General features: G+C 45.9%; 1 protein-coding gene across 4 annotated transcripts in view; it reads left to right on the top strand.

Annotated features, from left to right (window-relative positions):
- The window catches only part of LOC148505696 (inaD-like protein), a 191233-nt gene extending 176894 nt beyond the window's left edge, over nt 1–14339 (top strand). For all 4 annotated transcript variants that reach the window (XM_088447865.1, XM_088447866.1, XM_088447867.1 and 1 more), the window contains 3 exons: nt 6400–6497; nt 8102–8225; nt 11616–14339. In XM_088447865.1, the coding sequence (XP_088303991.1) occupies nt 6400–6497; nt 8102–8225; nt 11616–11762 (369 nt within the window). In that variant the 3' untranslated portion in view covers nt 11763–14339. The remainder of the gene's footprint in view (nt 1–6399; nt 6498–8101; nt 8226–11615) is intronic.
- Nucleotides 14340–23611: the final 9272 nt, after the last annotated feature.

The following is a 23611-nucleotide window of genomic DNA, read 5'->3' as shown; positions in this document are numbered from 1 at the left end:
ATAATGCCCCCAGTAGTAATACCCCCAGTGGTAGTGGCTCTAAAAAAGAAATAAAATTGAAAATACAAACACAATACTTACTTTAAGCCCCGCTTGCGTCTGCTGCCGTCCGGTCCGAACGCTCCTCGGATCTATGGGAGAGACGTCATGATAGTGCTCACTGCAGGAGCCGGAAGCCAGAGTTCAGGAGTGAGCTCAAGCCTCCGGCTGCCGCTCTGCTGGTAACAAAATGTCAGTGGGCACCTGGCAAATGTCAGTGGGCACCTGGCAAATGGAGCCTCCCTGCAACGGCTTGAGTGGGGGGTGCGGGTAGATGGAGCAATGGGCAGGGGGGGGTTTCTGGGTATTCAAAAAAAAAACCTGCGTATGAGACGCACCCCCGTGAGTGTCACTCAAAATATTCCCAGGTGCCATCTTGTGGCTCTAGTGCCAAGGGTTGTCTCCACCTCTACTAGGCCGTGACCTGTGCCTACCATTGATCTAAAGCCTCATGTGAGGAATGGGCTCTACACAACTGGGAACGGAAGGAAAGGTAAGAGGGCCCTGCTCGCAAGCTTACAGTCTATAGAGAAATAGGAATGTTATACACAGAGGTAAGTGCCAGCCAGATTGCAGAAGTTCTTGGGCTGTATGATCTGGTCACACAGCAATGTTGGCCTGGGTCAGCAGGAACATACGGGGGGATGTAATTGGGCAGGATAGCTTTTGGAGGTTATGTGGATGTTTCAGGAATTTGCTTTCCGTGAGGTAAGTTTTCCGGGAAAGCTTTAAGGCTTGGAAAGATAAGGACATTTATCGAACAGTATTGAAAGTAACTTGAGGGATGGTTTGTGAATATGTGAATTATTTTGAATTGACAATGAAAGGATTTCTCTCTGTTTGTAAATGAGTTCATACTTTTTAGTGACTTTAATATTGCATAGTTGATTTGGTGCCGGTGGCAATGTGTTAGGGGGTCAGCACACACACACAGTCATTCAAAACAGATTGATCAAATAAAGGGAACTACAATCATTTAGGCTGCAATTAATAATAGGTTTATAAATTATATTAACATGTATTTGACCTACATTTTCTAGACTTTGTGTTATCCAAGGAATCGTCTTAAAGTAAGATTACGCCCACTTCACCGGCACGGCCGCCCTCAGTCAGTGGACCTATTTGCTTATATATTAGGGTCACATATTCGCCATTTTTGTGATTGCTCAGGGTCATTCCATGAGTCCTAGTTGTACCCAGCAATTTCATGGATCACCCCAATGATCGGCTTGTATCGGCCTGAGGCCAGTCTCTGTGTTTGCTTCTTGTCCCCTGTTTTGGGTTAGGTTATAATCTAACATAAAACTGTTGTTGCCACCCCACAGCTCATTTTATTGTTCTGTAAACATTTTCACATTTATTTAAATGACTGTGCAATCCTGTGGTCAAAATGCTAATCTCCCTTAGTTCATTGGTCTGTATGTTATGTCATGAACACCACCCAGAGCAGTGAGAGCACAGCGGTGCATGTTTTCAGGATATCCCATATCACTAAAGAATGACACATAGTTCGACAGAGCTATGTTTGAGTGAGGACATTTTAAAACTAATATGCTATATGGTTTTTCCTTTTTTGTCTAGAAGAGGTTAATTAGGATCACATTATTCTCAGAAATCGAATGGAATCATTTTTTTTAGGCTTAACCAATACTAATAAACCTAAGCCTAGAAACTCACTGAGAGTGCAGCCTATCCATTCACTAGAAACAGTGAGATCACTGAGAGTGCAACCTATCCATTCCCTAGAAACAGTGACATCACTGAGAGCGCAGCCTATCCATTCACTAGAAACAGTGACATCACTGAGAGTGCAGCCTATCCATTCACTAGGAACCAGTGACATCACTGAGAGTGCAGCCTATCCATTCACTAGAAACAGTGACATCACTGAGAGCGCAGCCTATCCATTCACTAGAAACAGTGACATCACTGAGAGCGCAGCCTATCCATTCACTAGAAACAGTGACATCACTGAGAGCGCAGCCTATCCATTCACTAGGAACCAGTGACATCACTGAGAGTGCAGCCTATCTATTCACTAGAAACAGTGACATCACTGAGAGCGCAGCCTATCCATTCACTAGGAACCAGTGACATCACTGAGAACGCAGCCTATCCAATCACTAGGAACCAGTGACCTAGCCTGTATGCGGGGCTGTTTCTAGGGGCAGGCGAGCCGTGCAATCGCCCAGGTCGCTCTGACCCCTGCTTACACTGGCCACCACAGCGCAGGAACAGCGTAACTGGTGGCAACAGCAGTCCTACCTTCGGGTCTGTGCAGCGCTGGTCTCTGCTATTTGGCTCTGACGCTGCCCATGCTGTGACCCTGTGGAGATGCACGGGCATAAAATCATAGGTGACACAGCCGCCCGCCGGCACTGTCCTGTACACACAGCGCAGCCTCAGCCGGTTTCTACATCTCTGAGACTGCAGGTGCTGATGATGTATTTATTGAGGCACTACGCATATGAGAAATTAAACAAAACAATATTTTGTTCAGTTCCCTTCATTAGAGGATGCACGTTCCTCTTCAGGTGCGTTTGGGGACATGATTCTATGGACAGCGCCTGCTCCCACTTCTGCGCACGCGCATGAACTTAAGTGGAAAGATTGTCCATGGTGAAAGAAATTTCAGTTGTGTTGAATAAGCCCGCCTTTTACGTTTCCAGGGACAGGTTAGGTTTGGGTGAGGTTTAATTAGTGAAGAAAAGACCCTTGGTCGCTAATTTAAGCCCACCCAAACCTAACCTGTCCCTGGACCATTTGTGTCACATTTGAAAAGGCGGAGTGTTTAATTACAGTCAGTGTCGGATTGGGGCATGAAGGGCCCACAGGGGAAATGCAGTGATAGGGGCCCATACTTACGGGCGTGGCCAGCCTCCAGAGAGGTTTGGCTAACCACAAGAGAGTGCATGATCTGGGCCCCTTTAAATTATACAGTATGTGTAGTACATACTGCTGGTGCATGCATGATAATGTACCAGATTAATACCAGCAATGCACTGTAGAAAATACACCATAGTCCTGTGCCGTATAATGTAAAATATGTATAATGAATAATTCAAGTGCAGAGTTTGGAACCTGATGCCTAGAGGTGGGGCCCGCCGGGGGATTCCCCTGTACCCCTGTGGGCCAGTCCGACCCTGATTACAGTGGAGTATCAGACTGGGAGAATGTGTGCTGGGAGCAGGGAGGAACAGCAACTTGGAGAAGGGGTGCTGGGAGGGAGAGACACAGCAGACCAGGAGCAACACTCTACGCACAAGAATAAGCCTCAGTCACCCGGCCGGGCAGAGAAGAGATGGCACGGCCCATGAGGCTGCTGCTGATCTCTACGGGTCAGAGGAGCATGTGATGGGCTCCTGCAATCAGAGCTCAGCACATGCTCCTCTCACCCTTCAGCAGAGTCTCATTGGAATTATTTCCCAGTAGTTCATTGCCCCAGTAACCCCACCTGCACCCGCCAATGGGACAGTCAAAATATCCTTGATGACTGACCGGCAAGCAGCTGCACTGCACCCTGCGCTCTGAGCAGCGCTGTCTCCATAGTCCCATAGTGGGTATGTAACTGCTGTCTATGACAACAAATGGCGGCTAGCTTTTATTCTGGAGAACAATGACAACATCGATGCAGTGTAAGTGACATTCCTCCAACCATCTGGTCCATCACCATCTTTTCCATACCAAGGGAAGCCGGATGTTTATGGATTCCTATGGTAGATGTTCTGCGTAAGTGGAATCCGTTACCTCCAACAGGTAGAATTACACCCTTTCTGAGATGGAAATACTAAAAACAAATGAAACCATCAGCCAGTTCCAACCCATCCAGTAGCACCATCTATCCAGAGCAGCAGCACCAAACGGTAATGATCTGTAGCTTTCTTACAATGGGCCGAATCCAATTCAAAGCGATGTTGAATATCAGCGGGAGGGAGCTCCCGAAGCTATTAAATTTACGGCGGTGTTTGGGCGGGCTAAATTATTTATTTTCGCAGCCCCCTGGGGATGCACGGAGAAATCCAACAAAAGTCGCAAGAACCGGCATTCTCTGACTCAACCAATTCCCAACCAGGCAGACAGCGCGGTGTATTGAATAGCTGCTCCCTCCCGCGGCTATTCAATATCGCTTTGAATTGTTAAAAGTTTTAAATATTTTAGTATTAACATACTGTGTCATTGTACATAATATACATCAACGGGATTGTTTATAGAAATAAATTAAAAGCAATGAACAGGCCTAGGTAGTTCTCATTTTCATTATTTTAACAATGCAAAGTGAAACTTCTTGTAGCAGATGATCCCATCGAGATACCAAAATAAAACTTTGGCGATTTATTAACAGTATGAACAATTTTGGAGAGTTTTTTTATTTCGATTTTTCAAAATTTAGCAATTTTCATTTTTATTGAAACCTACTGCTGTGTTATATATCATATGAAAGCCCATAAAAAGAGGTTTAAAATGAGACGTTGCCCAACTCTCTAACTCAATTAGGTGAGCTGCAAGTGCAATACAAAAAAAAAAGTTAATAGCAATTTTAAAAAATAAACAATAAATATGGCAGCTTTTAAGGCATATAACTCCAACACCAGTGTACTTATCAGCTTATAAGATTTGGGGGTTTTCTTTACACCAAAAACATTAATTAATATACCAAATTACATTACAATCTGAAACGGTCAGGTACCCTGGGTAGGCAGTCGGGAAGCCGGCGGACCTAATCCCGACAGCCGGCTTCCCGACTGCTTAATCCCGGCGAGGGTTAAATGACAGGCGTCTATATCTAGGTGCCTGTCATTTTACCGAGAGCGGCGCCCGGCATCCCGATCGAAGGGACGCTGAGCACGGATAGCCGCGGGTGGGGGGGGGGGGGATGGTTAGGTTTAGGGTTCCCGAGGGGGGGACTTTGGGTTAGGCACCCCCCGGGAGGTTAGGGTTAGGCTAGGGGGAGGGAGCGTTAGGGTTAGGCACCCTCGGGGGGGACTTAAGGCTAGATAATCACGTTGCTCTGATAACTATGAAGAGGAGAAGTGATCGTAGTAACCAGCTCACTGTAACCAGCACTCGGGACATTTACTCACCATTTACACACAGTCTGCAAATCCTCCATCTCAGCTTGTCTCACACTGATTGTTACAGTCCTGTACATTACATATCTAAGAATGGCCGCTTAGGGCAGCGGTGTGACTCCTGATTGTCTGTCTGGTACCTTGTGTATGCGTATGCAAATTTTGTATACTGTGTATATATACTGTACCTGTATAATGTATGCATATTGTGTGTACATGTATATTGGTATGTGTATGTGTGAATATATATATATATATATATATATATATACTACACATTATACTAGCTGACGTGCCCAGGTTTAAATCTTCAAGTTATCAAGTTTTATCATGTTATGTCGTCCAAATCCATCCAGTGGATGGCCCAGAACAGGCGCCCCGGGTCAAAGTTCTGCCCGGCGTACATCAACGGGAGGTCCGACCAGGACCTATATATATATATATATATATTATTCTTGTATGTTCCCCATGCTTTTGCCTGGGTTTCCTCTGGGTGCTTCAGGTTTCCTCCCACACTCCAAAAACATTTACTGGTAGGTTAATAGGCTCCCAACAAAAAATGAATCATGGTGTATACAGTATATGTGTATGTACTATGAGCTCCACTGTGGCAAGGACTGAGTGACCAAATAGATATATATACACATAGCAATGAGAGCTGGAACTCCCCAGTTATACATACTGTATATTATTTACAAGTTTATACTGTAACTATAATAACCTCACTTGTATGCGCTGTCTGTCTGTTATTATTACCCAGTCTTGTTTTATTACTGTTTTATTCCCAATTGTAAAACGCAACAACATATGCTTGTGCTATATAGGTCACTGTTAATGTATAAGATTATATATATATATATACTGTATGTGTGTATATGTGTATGTATGTGTGTGTGTGTGTATGTATATATATATATATATATATATATATAATATTGTTATAGTGGAAATTAGGACTGATGTACAGTATGTCTGGGTGTGGAATCTCAGCCAGTTAGCCATACCGGAATATCAGGGCGCGAGTCCTCATTCTCCCGCTAAGGTCTGTAATAATAACATATGTTGTGCGGCTTGCCCAGGCCCTGCCCCGCCATCTGAGCAACGTGTGCTGTGTGGGTTATTGAACAGTCCGGTTACACAGATCATCTTCTCAGGCAGTGTCTCTGTACATTGGATAAGAGCCTGGTAGGGGGTTGTTTGTTGTATTTATGTAACTCCCGGGGCTGCTGTGCAGAAATAAATGGGATTTCGGTATTGTCATCTAGCTCTATGTATGTGCTTTATGTTCTAGGTTGTGGCAGATACAAATATTAGTGCGATCGCCAGCCAGCTGGAGAGCCTGTCCCTGAGTCAGAACATCAGTTCCGATCACCAGCCCGAGGAGGGGGAGTGAGTACACCCTGACACTCTATTACTATGGCACATGGGGGAGGAGGGGGAGTGAGTACACCCTGACACTCTATTACTATGGCACATGGGGGAGGAGGGGGAGTGAGTACACCCTGACACTCTATTACTATGGGGGAGTGAGTACACCCTGACACTCTATTACTATGGGGAGGAGGGGGAGTGAGTACACCCTGACACTCTATTACTATGGGGGAGGAGGGGGAGTGAGTACACCCTGACACTCTATTACTATGGCACGTGGGGGAGGAGGGGGAGTGAGTACACCCTGACACTCTATTACTATGGCACATGGAGGAGGAGGGGGAGTGAGTACACCCTGACACTCTATTACTATGACACATGGGGGAGGAGGGGGAGTGAGTACACCCTGACACTCTATTACTATGGCACATGGGGGAGGAGGGGGAGTGAGTACACCCTGACACTCTATTACTATGGCACATGGGGGAGGAGGGGGAGTGAGTACACCCTGACTCTATTACTATGGCACATGGGGGAGGAGGGGGAGTGAGTACACCCTGACACTCTATTACTATGGCACATGGGGGAGGAGGGGGAGTGAATACACCCTGACACTCTATTACTATGGCACATGGGGGAGGAGGGGGAGTCAATACACCCTGACACTCTATTACTATGGGGGAGGAGGGGGAGTGAGTACACCCTGACACTCTATTACTATGGGGGAGTGAGTACACCCTGACACTCTATTACTATGGGGAGGAGGGGGAGTGAGTACACCCTGACACTCTATTACTATGGCACATGGAGGAGGAGGGGGAGTGAGTACACCCTGACACTCTATTACTATGGGGGGGGAGGGGGAGTGAGTACACCCTGACACTCTATTACTATGGGGGAGTGAGTACACCCTGACTCTCTATTACTATGGGGAGGAGGGGGAGTGAGTACACCCTGACACTCTATTACTATGGCACATGGAGGAGGAGGGGGAGTGAGTACACCCTGACACTCTATTACTATGGCACATGGGGAGGATGGGGAGTGAGTACACCCTGACTCTATTACTATGGGGGAGGAGGGGGAGTGAGTACACCCTGACACTCTATTACTATGGGGGAGGAGGGGGAGTGAGTACACCCTGACACTCTATTACTATGGCACATGGGGGAGTGAGTACACCCTGACACTCTATTACTATGGCACATGGGGGAGGGGTGAGGGGGGGGGCATTTTCTGCAAAATGAGTAGAATAAGCTGCTGATTGTACAGTGAAACCTGTTGCATCATGCAAATATATTTCGGCCTTGTTTCATGATGACCATAAGGTGGCGCTGACTGGCAACTACGTATTCATGTTATCTTACATAAATATAGATATAATCAGTAAATTGAATATACATTTTGGAATAGTTATTACAAAAAAAAATGGCCGGTCTCACTAACCGATCTACAAATATATATATTTTTCTTTAAAAAGAAAAAGGATGTTCAGCCAGTGACAGAACGAGCACTTATTATTTTATATTGTGCCTAATTTTTACCGTTCATAGTTTTCGCTCCTCAACACTATAAGTCTGAATGTATGCCATAAGTTTATATACTGTGCTTTTATTTTACAGGTCCCCTGTCCCAAAGCTCATCCACCTGGAGAAGGGCGCGGATGGACTCGGGTTTAGCATAGTCGGAGGGTACGCGAGCCCTCATGGAGACCTCCCAATTTACGTCAAGACAATATTTTCTAAGGTAAAATCTTGCTGCACATCTCCGTCTCCATTTTGTATCTGTATCTAATATCAATGCCGTATAGTTCTTGTATAGAGCCCTAGTCACTGATCACCGCAGGTACAGCCGTGTCCCCCATCAGGGTGCGTATTATCCTGTTAGTGGTACAGAAACACCTGGGGTTATGGTGGGTTATTAGAGGCAACATAAACAGCTGTGATGTGGCTGATATAATACATGGTAAGCTGACTGTCACTTTGCAGAAGACTTTATATAAAAGGGTCATCCGGACAGATTTTACTATATCTAGTGCACAAGATGACTTCACCCCCTTTCTGACTATGTCGCCCCCTAATCATCCTCCTCACGTCAGTCACCCTGCCCTCACCACCTGTGTGCTCCTGGGGATATGGGGGGAAAAGGGGACTCGGAGGGGTACTTGCATGGTGTGCCCAAGTAGGCATAGACTTACGCACAGCTGTATATTCCGTTATGTTGGTCAGCAGCCTGTAATGGTGGTACAGATGTGTCCACATACATCTAAGCCTCCTTGCGCGTAAAATAGTCCTTCTAGTCGTGACTCGGTAGCGCCAAGAGTCTCTTCGTGCAATTTTTTCCCTACAAATGCGTCTTAGGCCCGTATTCAATTTGGAGCGAAAAGCCATTTTCGCCTGTTTTTGGGAAAAAAATTTTTCACTGATTACGTCATTTTCGCCTGTTTTGATTTTACTCCGTATTCAATTTGGAAGACTTTTCGCCTAGGCTGAAAGTCAGTGCAGTGTGATAGGCGGAAAAGTTTCGCCTATGAATAGCAGGAGGAAAAAAGTGCAGAATTGGGGTTTTGGGGTGCAACGTTGCGGGAACCCCTCTGCAGCCTTCAGACAGTCCCCCAATGGTACAATAGAATAAACTGTGTCAAAAAATGTAAAAAAAACCCACTTAATGACACCCCAGAAAAATCACTTTGAATTACCGGATTTGATTTGAATTTGGGGCCGAAAAAAAAAATGTTGAGGGACAAAGTTAAAAACTAGCGAACTTGACTCTGGGGGGTCCCCAAGTATGCCCAAAGTGTTTTATTCATTGCAGGGGCTTGCGGCAGGTGGATTTTTCATGATTTTTTTAAATTAACTTTAAAATATACTGGCCCCCATTTTCAAGTACACCAAATTTGCTGGGATAAGTTATTTTCTGCAGAAAACTCCTGAATACTATTCTGCACCACGTATAGAAAAACGCTATTTAGCAGGTATTGAGCACCAAATACCTTCAGCAAGCCAAATCGGAGGGTACCATACCTAACCCACATGTCAGAGCATCTTTTGGGGGGTGTCAGGCTGATTTCCCTAAATCTGACAGTACTTTCCGCTTGTTTAAGTTTCGCCGGGTCCCGTTTTCGCCTACTTTCAAATTGAATACGGCGATACGTGGGCACACGCTCAAAACTATTCCGCCTGCAAAACACGCGATGTAGGCAGTAAGTCCGGGAGGCGAAAAAGAATCGCGGCTCGGCTTAAATTGAATACGGGCTTTAGTCGCAAAACGATGCGAATAGGACGCACGATCTGCTGATTAAAACGATATGCGGCTCGCCTATATTCTGTGAGCGACTGCGGCTGTATCTGCATGCGAAACGCTATGTTACAGTGTCACAGCCGCTAACGTTTCACACGCAGATACAGCCGCAGTCGCTCACAGAGTATAGGCGCGCCGCATATTTTATACCGCAGAAGCCGCTCGTGCGTCCTATCTGCATCGCTTTGCCAATAAGACGCATTTGAAAGGAAAAAAGTGGCACAAAGAGATGCTCGGTGGTACCAAGTGGCACGGCGCTCATGCGTTATGTGTAACGCGACTTGTAGCGCAACGAGGACGGATGTATATGGACACATCTGTAGCTCGCCCCCAGTCAGCGGGGCTCTGCCAGAAGTGACGCTCTTACGTTATGGAGTACAGGAGTCCCGGCTCGGCGAGCAGTAACGCTATTTATACATGTTTCATGTTACACAATGGCGCTACCTGTCTAGCAGCCAGACGACCCATCTCCCTTAAAGCAAAGAAGTTTGTGGGACTTGGGGCTGGTTTTCAGGACCCAGATCCACAGACTCTGGCTGGCAAAGCTGCGTACTATGGTGATCTATACACTGTATTGTTATTGAGTGTCAGACATTGGGTTACAAGACTAGTGTGGTGCTAACGTAGAGCAGAATGTGGATATAAAGGTTTCTGCCCTGCCTCCGTTCAATGTGACGTACGGTACTCCCCACGCTCCCTGTACATCAATGTGACGTACGGTACTCCCCACGCTCCCTGCACACAGGCGTTGTCTCACTTCTTATTAGCGCCATCTGCTGGCTATTACACAGTAATGCAAGTGCATTCTTTCCCAGTGACAAAGGCTAGCTGTAATGTAACACTTGCTTTACATTCTGCCATATGGTATAAATTAGTTTGTGCGGATATCCCATGCATGTAGCCCAGCCTGATTACTTCCATCTGCTCATTCACAAATCCTTTGTTTCTGTTACAGTGAAACAATGGCTGCACCGCAACACATTCTGCAAATCCTTCCACTTATTACATTCTGTCTGTAAAAGCCCATCTCGTGTACAGCTGCCTAAATCCCCACAACACGATGCGTTAGAGGAGATCACTGGGTGTGCTACATGGTTATTACACCTCGGGGAGCTACATGGTTATTACACCTCGGGGGGCTACATGGTTATTACACCTCGGGGGGCTACATGGTTATTACACCTCGGGAGGCTACATGGTTATTACACCTCGGGGGGCTACATGGTTATTACACCTCGGGGGCTACATGGTTATTACACCTCAAGGGCTACATGGTTATTACACCTCGGGGGGCTACATGGTTATTACACCTCAGGGGCTACATGGTTATTACACCTCGGGGGGCTACATGGTTATTACACCTCGGGGGCTACATGGTTATTACACCTCGGGGGCTACATGGTTATTACACCTCAGGGGCTACATGGTTATTACACCTCGGGGGGCTACATGGTTATTACACCTCAGGGGCTACATGGTTATTACACCTCGGGGTGCTACATGGTTATTACACCTCGGGGGCTACATGGTTATTACACCTCGGGGGCTACATGGTTATTACACCTCGGGGGCTACATGGTTATTACACCTCAGGGGCTACATGGTTATTACACCTCGGAACAGTCTTCCCTCCACTCGCGCCATAAACACGCAGTCATTGGCCCCAGGGCGTTGGGGTTTAATAATCTTGGTCATAGAAAAGGCCGCGTGTTTGTGCAGCCATCTTGGTGAACGCGGCAGAGGAGGCTGTTTTGAGACTGTCGCTCTGGTTATCTGAAGAATTAACATCTCATTTAGAGAAGCAGAACAGAGTTTATATCCTGATTTTTCTCCTAGGGAGCCGCTGCCGTTGACGAGAGACTGAAACGTGGAGACCAGATACTAGCGGTTAACGACGAGAGCCTGGAGGGCGTCACGCACGAGGAGGCCGTTGCCATTTTAAAGCGCCAGAGGGGGAATGTCACACTGACCGTTTTATCGTAATAAATGACCACGAGGCCAATTAGTTGTCGGAGAGCGCACCGTGTATCGGAGACGTAGGCAGCCGCTGATTCTCCTGCGCTTGTGAAACTAAAAGTCCTTTTGCAAGGGACAGGGCAAATGCCTGACTGGGATTTGTAGTTCCACAGCTGCTGGATAGCAGTAGGTTGCCTATCTCTGGTGATGCGCGTGTACAGCCCATGTAGGGAGGTCTGCTCAGTGTCTTGAGAACCACTCGCCATATTGTTCTCTTTGCTTTATTTAGTGTACAGTGTAAAGCACATTAACAACACACAAAACACGTTATCACCTTATTACCTTAATAGCTTTCAAGTCTTCCAGCCGGCTAGTAAATTAACAATATAAAGTAATTGTGTCCGCTGGTCACTGGTTGAGTTTCCTGAGGCCGTTCTTGCACTTTTGGGATACAAAGGGTGTTTTATTTAGTGAAATGTTGGAAAATTCTAAATCTTTGAAGAGGACATTATATTCCGGGTACATGAGCTGCAGTCCATCTACACTTAAATGGCTTTGTTAGATATTAGGAGAACCGCGTAACCCATCCAATGTGTGCACTGTAATGATAAATACCGTTAGCTCTGGTGCCAGCAGAATGATGGGATTGGGAGACAGGCTGGATTCCTGCTCACGCTGTTTATCACTTGACCTGAAGCTTGTACAGTACGTCAGATAATAATTAGCTCCCCTGTGACTGTACGGTCATCAGGGGACTAAACGCGTCAAGTGAATCTGCTGGTACAGTAACCCATATCTGTCACACACCGGCGTTGCTGTATAACTTGCGCCAGACCAATTCGATCTAATTGCTGATTGATTGCTGCGCGGCTGATGCACATCTTTACGTTTTTCTGCAGCATGTTAGTAAATGACCCCCTGTTATCTTCTCACAATGTATACAAATGAACACTGCAGTCTGCTGTCGCCTAGCCATTGCTACTGTCTATTGATGATGGCGTCCTCAGTACATATGTACATAAAGCGTGTGGATAGATAAAGCTATATTTTATTTAAGAGGTTAATTTTTCAGAACTGGGAGAGTAAATCGCTCCGGGCTGTCTGTTTGGGATACAGTATAAATTGCTGCTAGCTCAGTTATTTGTAGACCCCTGGTGGTGGAAAGGATTACTGCACCCAATACGGTACATATTTAGGTAAATAATATAAACAATGAGAGAGATTGTCCTATTCACTGTAGACTTGTTGTCTGTCGTCCAGTTAAGGGATGTTATAGCCAATCTCTTCCCAAATGGCTGATAATAATGAATTATATATAGAGAGAGAGATTTCTGCTAAGGTTTGGGGACTTTAACATATATATTTATATTTTTAGTACAATCTTTGTAATACAAAGTGTGTTATTTAGGCATTTTGGCTTAAACTGTTCTTGTCACCAGCAGAGGGCATTTTGTGGGCTGAAAAGAAATTGATTTGATTGTCGCCTATCAAATCACTAGGTACTTATCGGCATCTCTGAGGCATGAGGCACGTAGTGCAATTAGAGAACTAGGAGGCTGAATATTAGTACAGCTCTCAGAATTGTTGACCCCATTGTGTTGAGGTGACAGATACAGTTTATTGTCTTTCCCAGGCTTTCTGGTGGGGGGGGGGGGGATAGATTATAATGGGTGACTTTTCTGATTTGCCATGTAATAATACGCTGGTTTTCTTTACACTTCATGGATGTAGGAGCATGGAATCATGAACACTGGATGTATAGAGGCATTTTTATTCTGTTTATCAATTTTGTTTTCTATAGAGGGCGACAGCTGAATGTAATCGGCGTCATGTTCACCACGAGATTGGCGTCTGGCACAGGGCTTCTATAATGGGAATAATTCCCGATGAGTCTGGTGGAAATATGTCAGGGCCGGGTATTATTACAGAACATCGTAGAACCTCATAACATCCCTAGGGGAGAAATATTGATATACGAGGAAGAGAGATTCATCCTGTTCTATTTAATCCAAACTAAAAAAAAAAAAATTTTTTTTGTAATATTGTAATCTCCCATGTATTCTGCAAACCTATACTTCCCAATATACTGTATGTATTCAACAAATTGGCTCCTCCCACTTATGACATCACTTATCTCGCGTTGACGTTGGCTCCTATAGCTGTAAATAACTTGTTCTGTACAATAGACCTGGTTCTGCCGCCTTTGTTATGTCACAGAAACAAAAAAAAATGAAAGTTCAAAAATGACTGTTCCACCAACACATCCCTGAGCTGGTGTAATGAGCCTGCCCATCTAATATTATTACTGTTATTATTATAATACAGTGTGCCAAAAAGATGCCCGCAGAGCCGATGTAGGCTCCACACAGACTGGGAACCGCGGTTATGTTATCGGCTAATTGCTCCTGATAATCAGATATTGAAGCTGTAAAGAATCGTTTGTCTATTTCTGCTCAGGTGAATCTTTTTGTGTGTTTTATAGGTTTGTTTTAATAACTGAAATGTTCAGCAGGAGGCCGCGCTGATCGTATCTTACATTCCTGTCAAACAATGAAGTGAATGGAATTTTTTTATTAAGCTGATACAGAATGAAATAAAACAGTTGCTTACAGCCTGACCCATCAGGAGTGGTGTTTTCTGTGGGGGTGAAGGGTTTCCGATCTCCGTTCTCATGTTAAGGGGATTTCTTGCCTTGCAGCTGTTGTCAGCACGGAGAGTAATTACCAGGATCCGCTAACTGGGCCAATGGAAGGGCAACCGCCTAAGTCCTAATGTAGGTAATAGGGGTGGAATAGGATCATCTGTGCCATGCCATATAAAGCAAATTGGTGTTAGGATTATATATCTACATACGTGGAAAGTCAACTCGCATATTAAGTGCAGCTTATAAAGTGTATTTGGCTGCATGTATCATTGTTTCTTTTCAGCCATCATATAGATGTGCATTTATCAACACAGTCTTCCTACATCACTATGATAGGAACCTCATATTAATACTCTGTGATGCTGGGGACTCGGCTCTTTCCACTATATAACTGTCTGTGGCTTCCTGCTGCCTCCATTCCCCTCCTCACATCATGTCACATGAAGTCCTGTCCTCACCAGGGGCGTAACTAGGTCGAGCAAGGCACGTGTCCGGGGCGTACCAGACTGGTGGTGCGGAGGGGCGCCGTACTACCCGGTGGCGGTGTGTTTGTTGTGACAGCCAATGAGAGTCAGACACTCTCATTGACTGCTGCGCCCACTGCCGGGGGCGGGCTGGAGCTCACTCATGAGTTACGCCTTCCAGCTCCCGCAGTGTTGTAGAGCGGGCCGGTAGGACGGAGGTGTGGACGGCGGTGGGCGCAGGAGCTGGGATTGAGGTAAGTGTCATTTTTGGTTTTCTTTTGGTGTGTCCTTGTCCTATATATGTAAGGGGGGTACTGCATAGGGGGAGCCACTACTGGGGGCACTACATAGGGGGAGCCACTACTGGGGGCACTGCATAGGGGGAGCCACTACTGGGGGTACTGCATAGGGGGAGCCACTACTGGGGGGCATTGCATAGGGGGAGCCACTACTGGGGGCACTGCATAGGGGGAGCCACTACTGGGGGGCATTGCATAGGGGGAGCCACTACTGGGGGCACTGCATACTGGGAGTCACTACTGGGGGCACTGCATAGGGGGAGCCACTACTGGGGGCACTGCATAGGGGGAGCCACTACTGGGGGCACTGCATAGGGGGAGCCACTACTGGGGGCACTGCATAGGGGAAGTCACTACTGGGGGCACTGCATAGGGGGAGCCAATACTGGGGGCACTGCATAGGGGGAGCCAATACTGGGGGCACTGCAGCACTGCATAGGGGGAGCCACTACTGGGGGCACTGCATAGGGGGAGCCACCACTGGGGGCACTGCATAGGGGGAGTCACTACTGGGGGCACTGCATAGGGGGAGTCACTACTGGGGGCACTGCATAGGGGGAGCCACTACTGGGGGCACTGCATAGGGGGAGTCACTACTGGGGGCACTGCATTGGGGGAGCCACTACTGGGGGCACTGCATAGGGGGAGAAGGCTCTCATATGGGACTTGTTAAACCTTATGTCTGTACACCCCCTCCTGGCAAATGCCAGAAGGGCAGATGGGCCAGTCCGGCCAGTTTCGCAGAGGGGGCCTGGGTGACAGGCGCTTTGAATTTGTTGCTGCACGACTGCCCAACCCTCAAGAATGACAGCTCTGCTCTCATCCTAATCTAGCACTAGTCGCAAGCCAATGGGAGCTTGCAGGCTCCTATTTGCTTGTGTCCAGCGCCTATCGCCCCCTGGGACCACTGCATAGGGGGGACTACTACTGGGGGCACTGCATAGGGGGGACCACTACTGGGGGCACTGTATAAGGGGCACTGCATAAGGGGGACCACTACTGAGGGAACTGCATAGGGGAGATCACTATTGGGAGCACTGCATAGGGGGGACCACTACTGGTAGCACTGTATAGGGGGTACCACTACTGGGGGCACTGTATAAGGGGAACCACTACTGGGGGCACTGCATAGGGGGGACCACTACTGGGGACACTGTATAAGGGGAACCACTACTGGGGGCACTGCATAGGGGGGACCAGTACTGGGGGCACTTTATAAGGGGCACTACTGGGAGCACTGCATAGGGGGGACCACTACTGGTAGCACTGTATAGGGGGTACCACTACTGGGGGCACTGTATAAGGGGTACCACTACTGGGGGCACTGCATAGGGGGGACCACTACTGAGGGAACTGCATAGGGGGGATCACTACTGGGAGCACTGCAAAGGGGGGACCACTACTGGGGTCACTGCATAGGAGGACCACTACTAGCAGCACTGTATAAGGGGCACTGCTACTGGGAACATTGCATAAGGGGCACTACTACAGTGGGCATTGCAAGAGGGGCACTACTACTGGGGGGCATTAAGGTGCATATGGAATAGAAAGGAATGTTCCCAGCATGATGAGAAACATTGGTGTGTCATATTGACATGCCCCTATTTTCCAGTGGCCATGCCCCTTGTGACATATGACCACGCACATTTTTTCAGCTTGCACACATACTTTGGGGGTGGGGGTTCCGTTTTTTTAACTTTTCTTGGGCTCCAAATACCCTAGTTAAGCTGCTGGTCCTCACTAACACATCACTCATCTCCTGATATACTCTGTGCTGCTGGGGACCCTGCTCCTTCCACTATATAACTCTCAGTCTGTGACTTCCTGCTGCCTCCTTTCCCCTCCTCACATCCTGTCACTGCCCCTGTCACATGCAGCCCTGTCCTCACTAACATATCAGTCATCTCCTGATATACTCTGTGCTGCGTGGGACCCTGCTCCTTCCACTATATAACCCTCAGTCTGTGGCCTCCATTCCCCTCCTCATATAATGAGGGTGAGCTGTGTACATGCTGCATTGCTCATGTGTTTTTCCATATCCCTTACATAATGGTCATGTCCACAGTGAGCCTGGAAGTCCTGCGTCAGCCTCTAATGATCCCAGCTCTGCTTGCGGGTTTGCATAACATCACCAATTTAATGCAACCTTGCTATCTCCCCTTTAGCCCAGCTACCACATACAGCCTCTGGCAGAATGCCACACATACACAAGTGCCCTCTTCTGTCACACTGGGTACTAGATGTGTCCATGGGTAGAGCAGGACATGTTCTCTCGTATCGATAGTGCTTGCTGTCTCCCTGAATGTATTGTATATGCAAATTGTTACATTATAGATTTTGTTCAATGCACCCAGGTCATTATGGATGTAAAGGATTTGATCAGTTTAAACACTACACAAAAAAATTACAGTTTTATGTGATTCCTTTGAGGCAGGAAATTGGTTTTCTGCTAACAGAATAAAACTGAGGGGACTGTAAATAACTGTATTGTCCAGCAGATGGCTCACTCGCCGAGCTCTGTCACTAATTTATGCCTTAGCTTCTGCATGCGTAGGTTTAATTTCTTCAAGGTCATTCAAATAACCTCTGCGATGAGATCTGCTCCACTGACCTGCACTAATTTATACTGTGGCTTCTAATTTGTGCTCAAAATGTATTAAACATATTCCATATATAATGCTCCAAACCTAATGACCGTACAAAAGTTTTCACCTAGAGAAGTATCTGATTCTGGGCTTTGAGTGATATGCTGCAGGTTTGCTAGTGTGGATTTGGAGTAATATGTTGCAGTTTTGTGCATCTGCAATTGGGATAAAATGCTGCAGATTTGGGAAGCCAGGCTTGCAGTAATATGCAGCTTTCTTGTGAATCCGAGCTTGAGGGAATGTGCTGCAGATTTGTGAGGCCGGGGTTGGGGTAATATGCTGCAGATTTGGGAAACTGGGGTTGAGCAGTCACGTGCGGTGAGGTCAATGGCTCACTGTAACTCTCCCCTCACTACACTAAGCTTCAGTGTCCATTGATTCTCCTACCTGCATCACTGTGTCTTCTCTTGCTGCTGCTGACTTAGCTCCAATCTCTAAACTGCAATGCGCTTCCTGGTCTCATGATACATCCAAGGTGTCCTTCAGTACTCAAGGCACGCCCCCATACTCAGAGGCATGCCTCTGTTAGCTATTTCTGTGCAGCTTACATGGGGTGGCCCTGATTATACATTAGCGAGGCTGAGCTGTTGTTGCCTCATCTTTCGTCTCCCTGCAGTCCCAGTGAGCTCCACAAAGCTGGTGAGTGTTAACTATAAAAATTATTACAATAAACAAAGAAGATGTTTATAAGTTATAATTATCTTCTTTGTATTCTAATAATTTTTTATAAAATCTCAGGATTATGACGGGGGAGGCTCTGTCTACACTGACTGCACGTCCCTGGGGCTGAGGTAATATACAGTAACGCAGATTTGTGAGTCTCAGCTTGAATCCGAGTTTGCAGGAATATGCTGCAGATTTTGGTGGCCTGGGTTGGGGTAATATGCTGCAGATTTCTGAGTTTTGGTTTAGAGCAATATTCTGCAGCCTTATTTCTAGATCACTTGTGTACTTTTTTCAATATGATGTATTTCTCTTTTAAATAATTGTTATATTATTATTTCCCCAAGTGACAGCACAATGTTGTGGGATCCGGTTGCAGTGTGGTCATTACCTTGGCTGCTTGTGTTGTGGCGAATGAGCTGTTCTGGCAGAAACCAGTATGTGCTAACCCTAAACTATGAGGCACTATAAGTAGATGGTGCAGACTTGTGAGCGTAGTTTTCGTGCAATCTGCTGTAGGCTTGGGGTAACATGCTGCACCATGCCATATTTTATACATATCTCTTGTGCCTCTGCCACTAACACTGAAATATGGCTCAGTATATCATTGTTCCCCACAGGAGTAATGATATGTAGATAAGATAAGGTAAGTTAGATAAATGTAGGTTATTCTGCAGACAGGCACCTATTAGAGCTTGTATAACATAACCTGGGATGCCCTCATCAATTACAGCAATGTTCATGCACTGTGGGAAGAGGTGCCAGGAAGGAAGGGGATGGAATCTGTTCTCAAAATGTGTTTGAAGCAGGTGCCAATGATGGTGAAACGCGCCTTGGCGAGAGCACCATCTAAGCAGCTGTGTAGTGAAGGGGTTAACATGGAGTTTATAAAATGGTGGATTGTGAGATCACAACTGAATTATAAAGTTATTTTACAGGAAACTGCAAAAGCATATTAATGTGTGGTAGGGATTATATACAGCTCTATTGCTCACATTAATAGCAGACAAAAGCCATATAGGCTTGAGAATAGATAAGAATCCTGTTTTTTTTGCTGATTGGCTGTCTTGACAGCCTTGTTACTAGGTAGATTAGCTGAGTTATTGGTCAGGTGGTTGGTTATCTGACCAATGGAGTGAATTGTGGGTGTGTTTGAGGATTATGTAAATAAGAGGTGATTGTGCATGTGATCAGCCTATTTGTCATTTCTGGAGCCCACCTTCCCGCCCAAAGCTTTGCTGGTGGTATTTTGTTGTGCTAACTTTTTCTTCCTGATTCAGGAAAGGCGCAGCATGGCGGGAGAACGCTGCTTCTCAGTGGCTTTATTGTGGTGCAAGAGAGCGTTGTGAGGGCGCTGGTCCTCGATGTATTATGGCGAGTTTGTCCTCGTACGAGGGGACCCGAGCGCTTTAACGATATTGAAATAAACCTCTATATACCCCTGCCTGTACCTTCTAAAATCCTACCTATAAACCTCTAAGGATGACGCTTAATTTGCGTACGCAGTCATACAGTAAATAGAGACTCCAGACTTAGAACATGTGGTTCCAAAGCACAAAGTATTATTCAAGTAAAAAGTACAGTCAGTTACACGCTATTGATCCAGACACAATTAGACGCAAAGGAATTATAGAGACCCCAAGTACAGTATACATACGCAGCACATTCTGGTCCAGATGTTAGGTATCAGCAAGAAACCCCTCGTCCCTCAGTGTTCAGCAAGAAGACTACAGACCCAGTGTTTGAGCACACATATTTATACCCCCCAGAATAGACCGGACAATAGAGAAGTTTCTTGCTTATGCCATTGGTTCCCATGGGGGAAGCATCTGTTACAGAGCGTTTAACAGGCTGGTTCAAATAGACTCACCCAGCCTCTAACAACTGGGGGTCTCTGCCCTCCCGCCCCCATGCAAAATCCTAACAGTTATACATTCTGTTGCTTGAAGTCTCTGCGGTCCATAAGTTGAGAATGCATGATGCGTTCTCCACACCGATAGTACCGGAATTCTGTTGAAAGAGTACGCATCAGTACGGAACCAAACACGGCTTTCTTAGCATATATAAAAGCTTAGTTATCAAATATCTTTATTTCACAGCATTTATACTAACTGAACCAACTTAAATCTTATAAGTTAAAGCTTATTAAACCTTTTATGTGGATATGTAATGTGTGAGTATGCGGGGTTTGATATAAAGACGCTAGTTAACTTGGGGCAGATGCGTGCGCATGAAGCTAACAACCAGCGTTTTCATACAGGATCTTATGCATTCGCTAATATGCGATTAGTTACCAGCGCAATTGTGCGTATTAATGTGTGTATGAGGAATGGTGCACTTAAATCTCACTAAGTGGACATCTAGCAGTGTGACATGCTGAGCCTGATAGCTCCACATGCCCCTTCTCTCAGCAGCCCCCCCACCTTTCCCAAGCTCAAAAGAAAAACCCTTTATTCTCCCAGTCTCTTGTGTGGGTGCAAATTAACCCAGCTACAAGACACAAACCTAAGATAACACTCTAGTCTTTGAAGTTATTTCATTGCAGGAAGCCTGCTAATGTAAGGTGTGTATTCTAGCCGGGCCACCTGGAGTGAGAGCAGACGTTATTCCAGGAAGCTTATCTACACAAGCTAGTTGTCACTTGGCCATTTGCTCTATTCAGCTAATGCAATCCAATTTTGACATACTGTAAAGCCATTTCTGAAATATATCCTTTATAATACGTAAAGTAATGAAATAGGCTCTTGGTGAATCGCCGTAACTTATGGCGATGGTCACAGATGCATTCGCATGATGCTAATAGTATTATCGCCACATGTACTAAAGTGTGAGTTTATCTAAAATGGCGCTTAGGTGGCCATTTCGCAAAATGGCGTCTTGCAGCCAGTCGCAAGATGGTGTTGCTGCGATTCAATTTGAAACTGATCTTGTCTCAGCCAATAATCCAGTTTGGACAGCTTTTGTACGGAAGCGCTTGGACTAGGCCCAGGAGGGAGGCGAGACCTTCGCAAACGTAAGTGTGTCTTTAGGGGGAGCATTTCAGTCGTTCCCCGTGTATGTCTCCAGCTGGAAAGCTAGAACTGAGTATGCAGCGTCTCCTGGCCACCTCAGTTATGTGAATTAATAGGTAAATAAAGCTGTGACCTTTTAGCCAAGCTGTATTTGTGTCCGTCTCTTTATTTATTAGATAAGCTAAGTGTTAAGTTAAGTAAGGATGTTTAAGGTATTAATAGGCAATAAACCAATGGAGGTCTTATGCACTTGCTTACACACATAAAGAAGAGGTTAGAATGTGGCCCCTTGTTGTTGCCATTTTCCACAGGTCACTGTTCTGAGCTTCAAGAAAAAAATTAGTTATTGAGCAGTGAGCTTCCAAGGCAATCATCCCTGTAGTGCCGGCCGTGACTCGTCTCCTGTGCTAACGATCAGATACTCTCACATCGATCGCTTTGTCACACTGCGACCAGCACAAACGAGGAATGAAATCAATACTCTGCTGCGGTGTTTGTAAGGAGAGGAACAATAGGGCTTGGGTTTTATAGAGGAGTTTTATCATGGAAATGTATAACACGTACGTATAGAAATGCAACCGATGTGCTTTTCATTTACTGTAGACGTTACTAACAACCTGTCCTGCTCGCTTGGAATATTCGCCTGCGCAAATTATAAAGCAATTTGTTTTAGGATCCAGTATATCCTCTGCTGTCTAACGCTTCAGTGGCCAGGCCAGGAGTCGGCTCTATTAGAACAGGACATTTTTATGCAGACAGGCTCTGAGATTTACTGTACACAGATTTATTCCTGGCCGCCTCAGTACACATGGCTGAGGATTCGTCCAGTAACGTTTTACTGTCATTTAAGTTGGTTAAAAATACACAAGTATTTCCAGTTGTTCCTCTCGTCATAGGAAACCAGTGATGAGGGGGCCTGTGATCTGTCATTATTTTTAATATGTTTATCAGAAAGTTGTTCCCTGGCTCCAGGGCTGTTTGGTCAAACCCCAGCACCTGTTAACTAAATATTTCTCATTGTTAGGTTAGCCTGGGTACTCCATCGTGCAGCTGGGGCAATACAGGCATTGCAATGCCCTGGTACTCGTTAACTATGTGTGCTGAGCTCCAGCCTCAAATGACGGAGGTTGAGGGATGAGGGAAAGAGAAATGTGAAGGAGGAGAAGGATAGAGGCGGAAGAAAGATGAAGAAGAGGAGGATAAAGTAGGAGGATGGACAGTAAGCGGATGAGGAGGACTATAACTCCATCCCTGGCTCTCAGTTCCCATTCAGTGACTGTGCCCTGGTTAGTACCCAGTAATAGAATGGTGGGCACAGATGGTTAGGCCAGCAGACTGGCCAATTGTTGTAGAGGGAAGAGAAAGTCACTGCCATGCAGTTAAAGTAGAGAGAAAAGGTGGGTAAATAGTTGTGTCTTTTTGTTACTAGGATGCTCTCTGTATTGCACGTTGCTCAGTAGGATATTGTCTGCATTGTATGGTGGACATTCAGATGCTCTCATATCCTATATCAATAAATAGGACATCTATCTATTGCACAGGTTCTCAAACTCTGTCCTGAGGACCCCAAACAGTGCATGTTTTCCAGGTCTCCTCACAGAATCACAAGTGAAATGATTAGCTCCACCTGTGGATCTTTTAAAATGTATCAGTGAGTAACGAGTACACCTGTGCACCTGCTGGATGATCTGGAAAACACGACCTGTGTGAGGACCGAGTTTGAGAACCCCTGGTCTATTGTATGAAGGTCACTTTGATACTCTTTTGCGACCATCAATGGATGCCCTGTGTATTGTGGCCACTAGGATGCTCTGTATTGTATTGTGGTCACAGGGTTGCTTTCTATGTTATGGTTGTCACTAGGATGCGCTCTGTAGTTTATGGTTACTAGAATGCTCTTTTTATTGATTGATGCTCACTAGGATGCTTTTGATATTATATGCTGATAACTAGGATACTCTCTGTATTGTATAGAATGTTCTCTGTTATCGTATATTGGTCACTAAAGTGTTCTCTGTATTGTATGCATGTTCTACGTTTTGGATACAGGTAGGTAGAGGCAATGTGATTTTTTTTCATTTCCGCGTTAACGTTAGACACATACACAGTTGCCGCATTATGATTTGCTGGTAGACGGCCATCACTAGATC

Source organism: Taudactylus pleione, unplaced genomic scaffold, assembly GCF_031769625.1.
Source record: "Taudactylus pleione unplaced genomic scaffold, aTauple2 ptg000442l, whole genome shotgun sequence".
In the NCBI taxonomy this organism is placed as follows: Eukaryota; Metazoa; Chordata; class Amphibia; order Anura; family Myobatrachidae; genus Taudactylus; species Taudactylus pleione.
The sequence above is the reverse complement of the archived record's forward strand: the minus strand, read 5'-3'. Positions and strand labels throughout refer to the sequence as shown.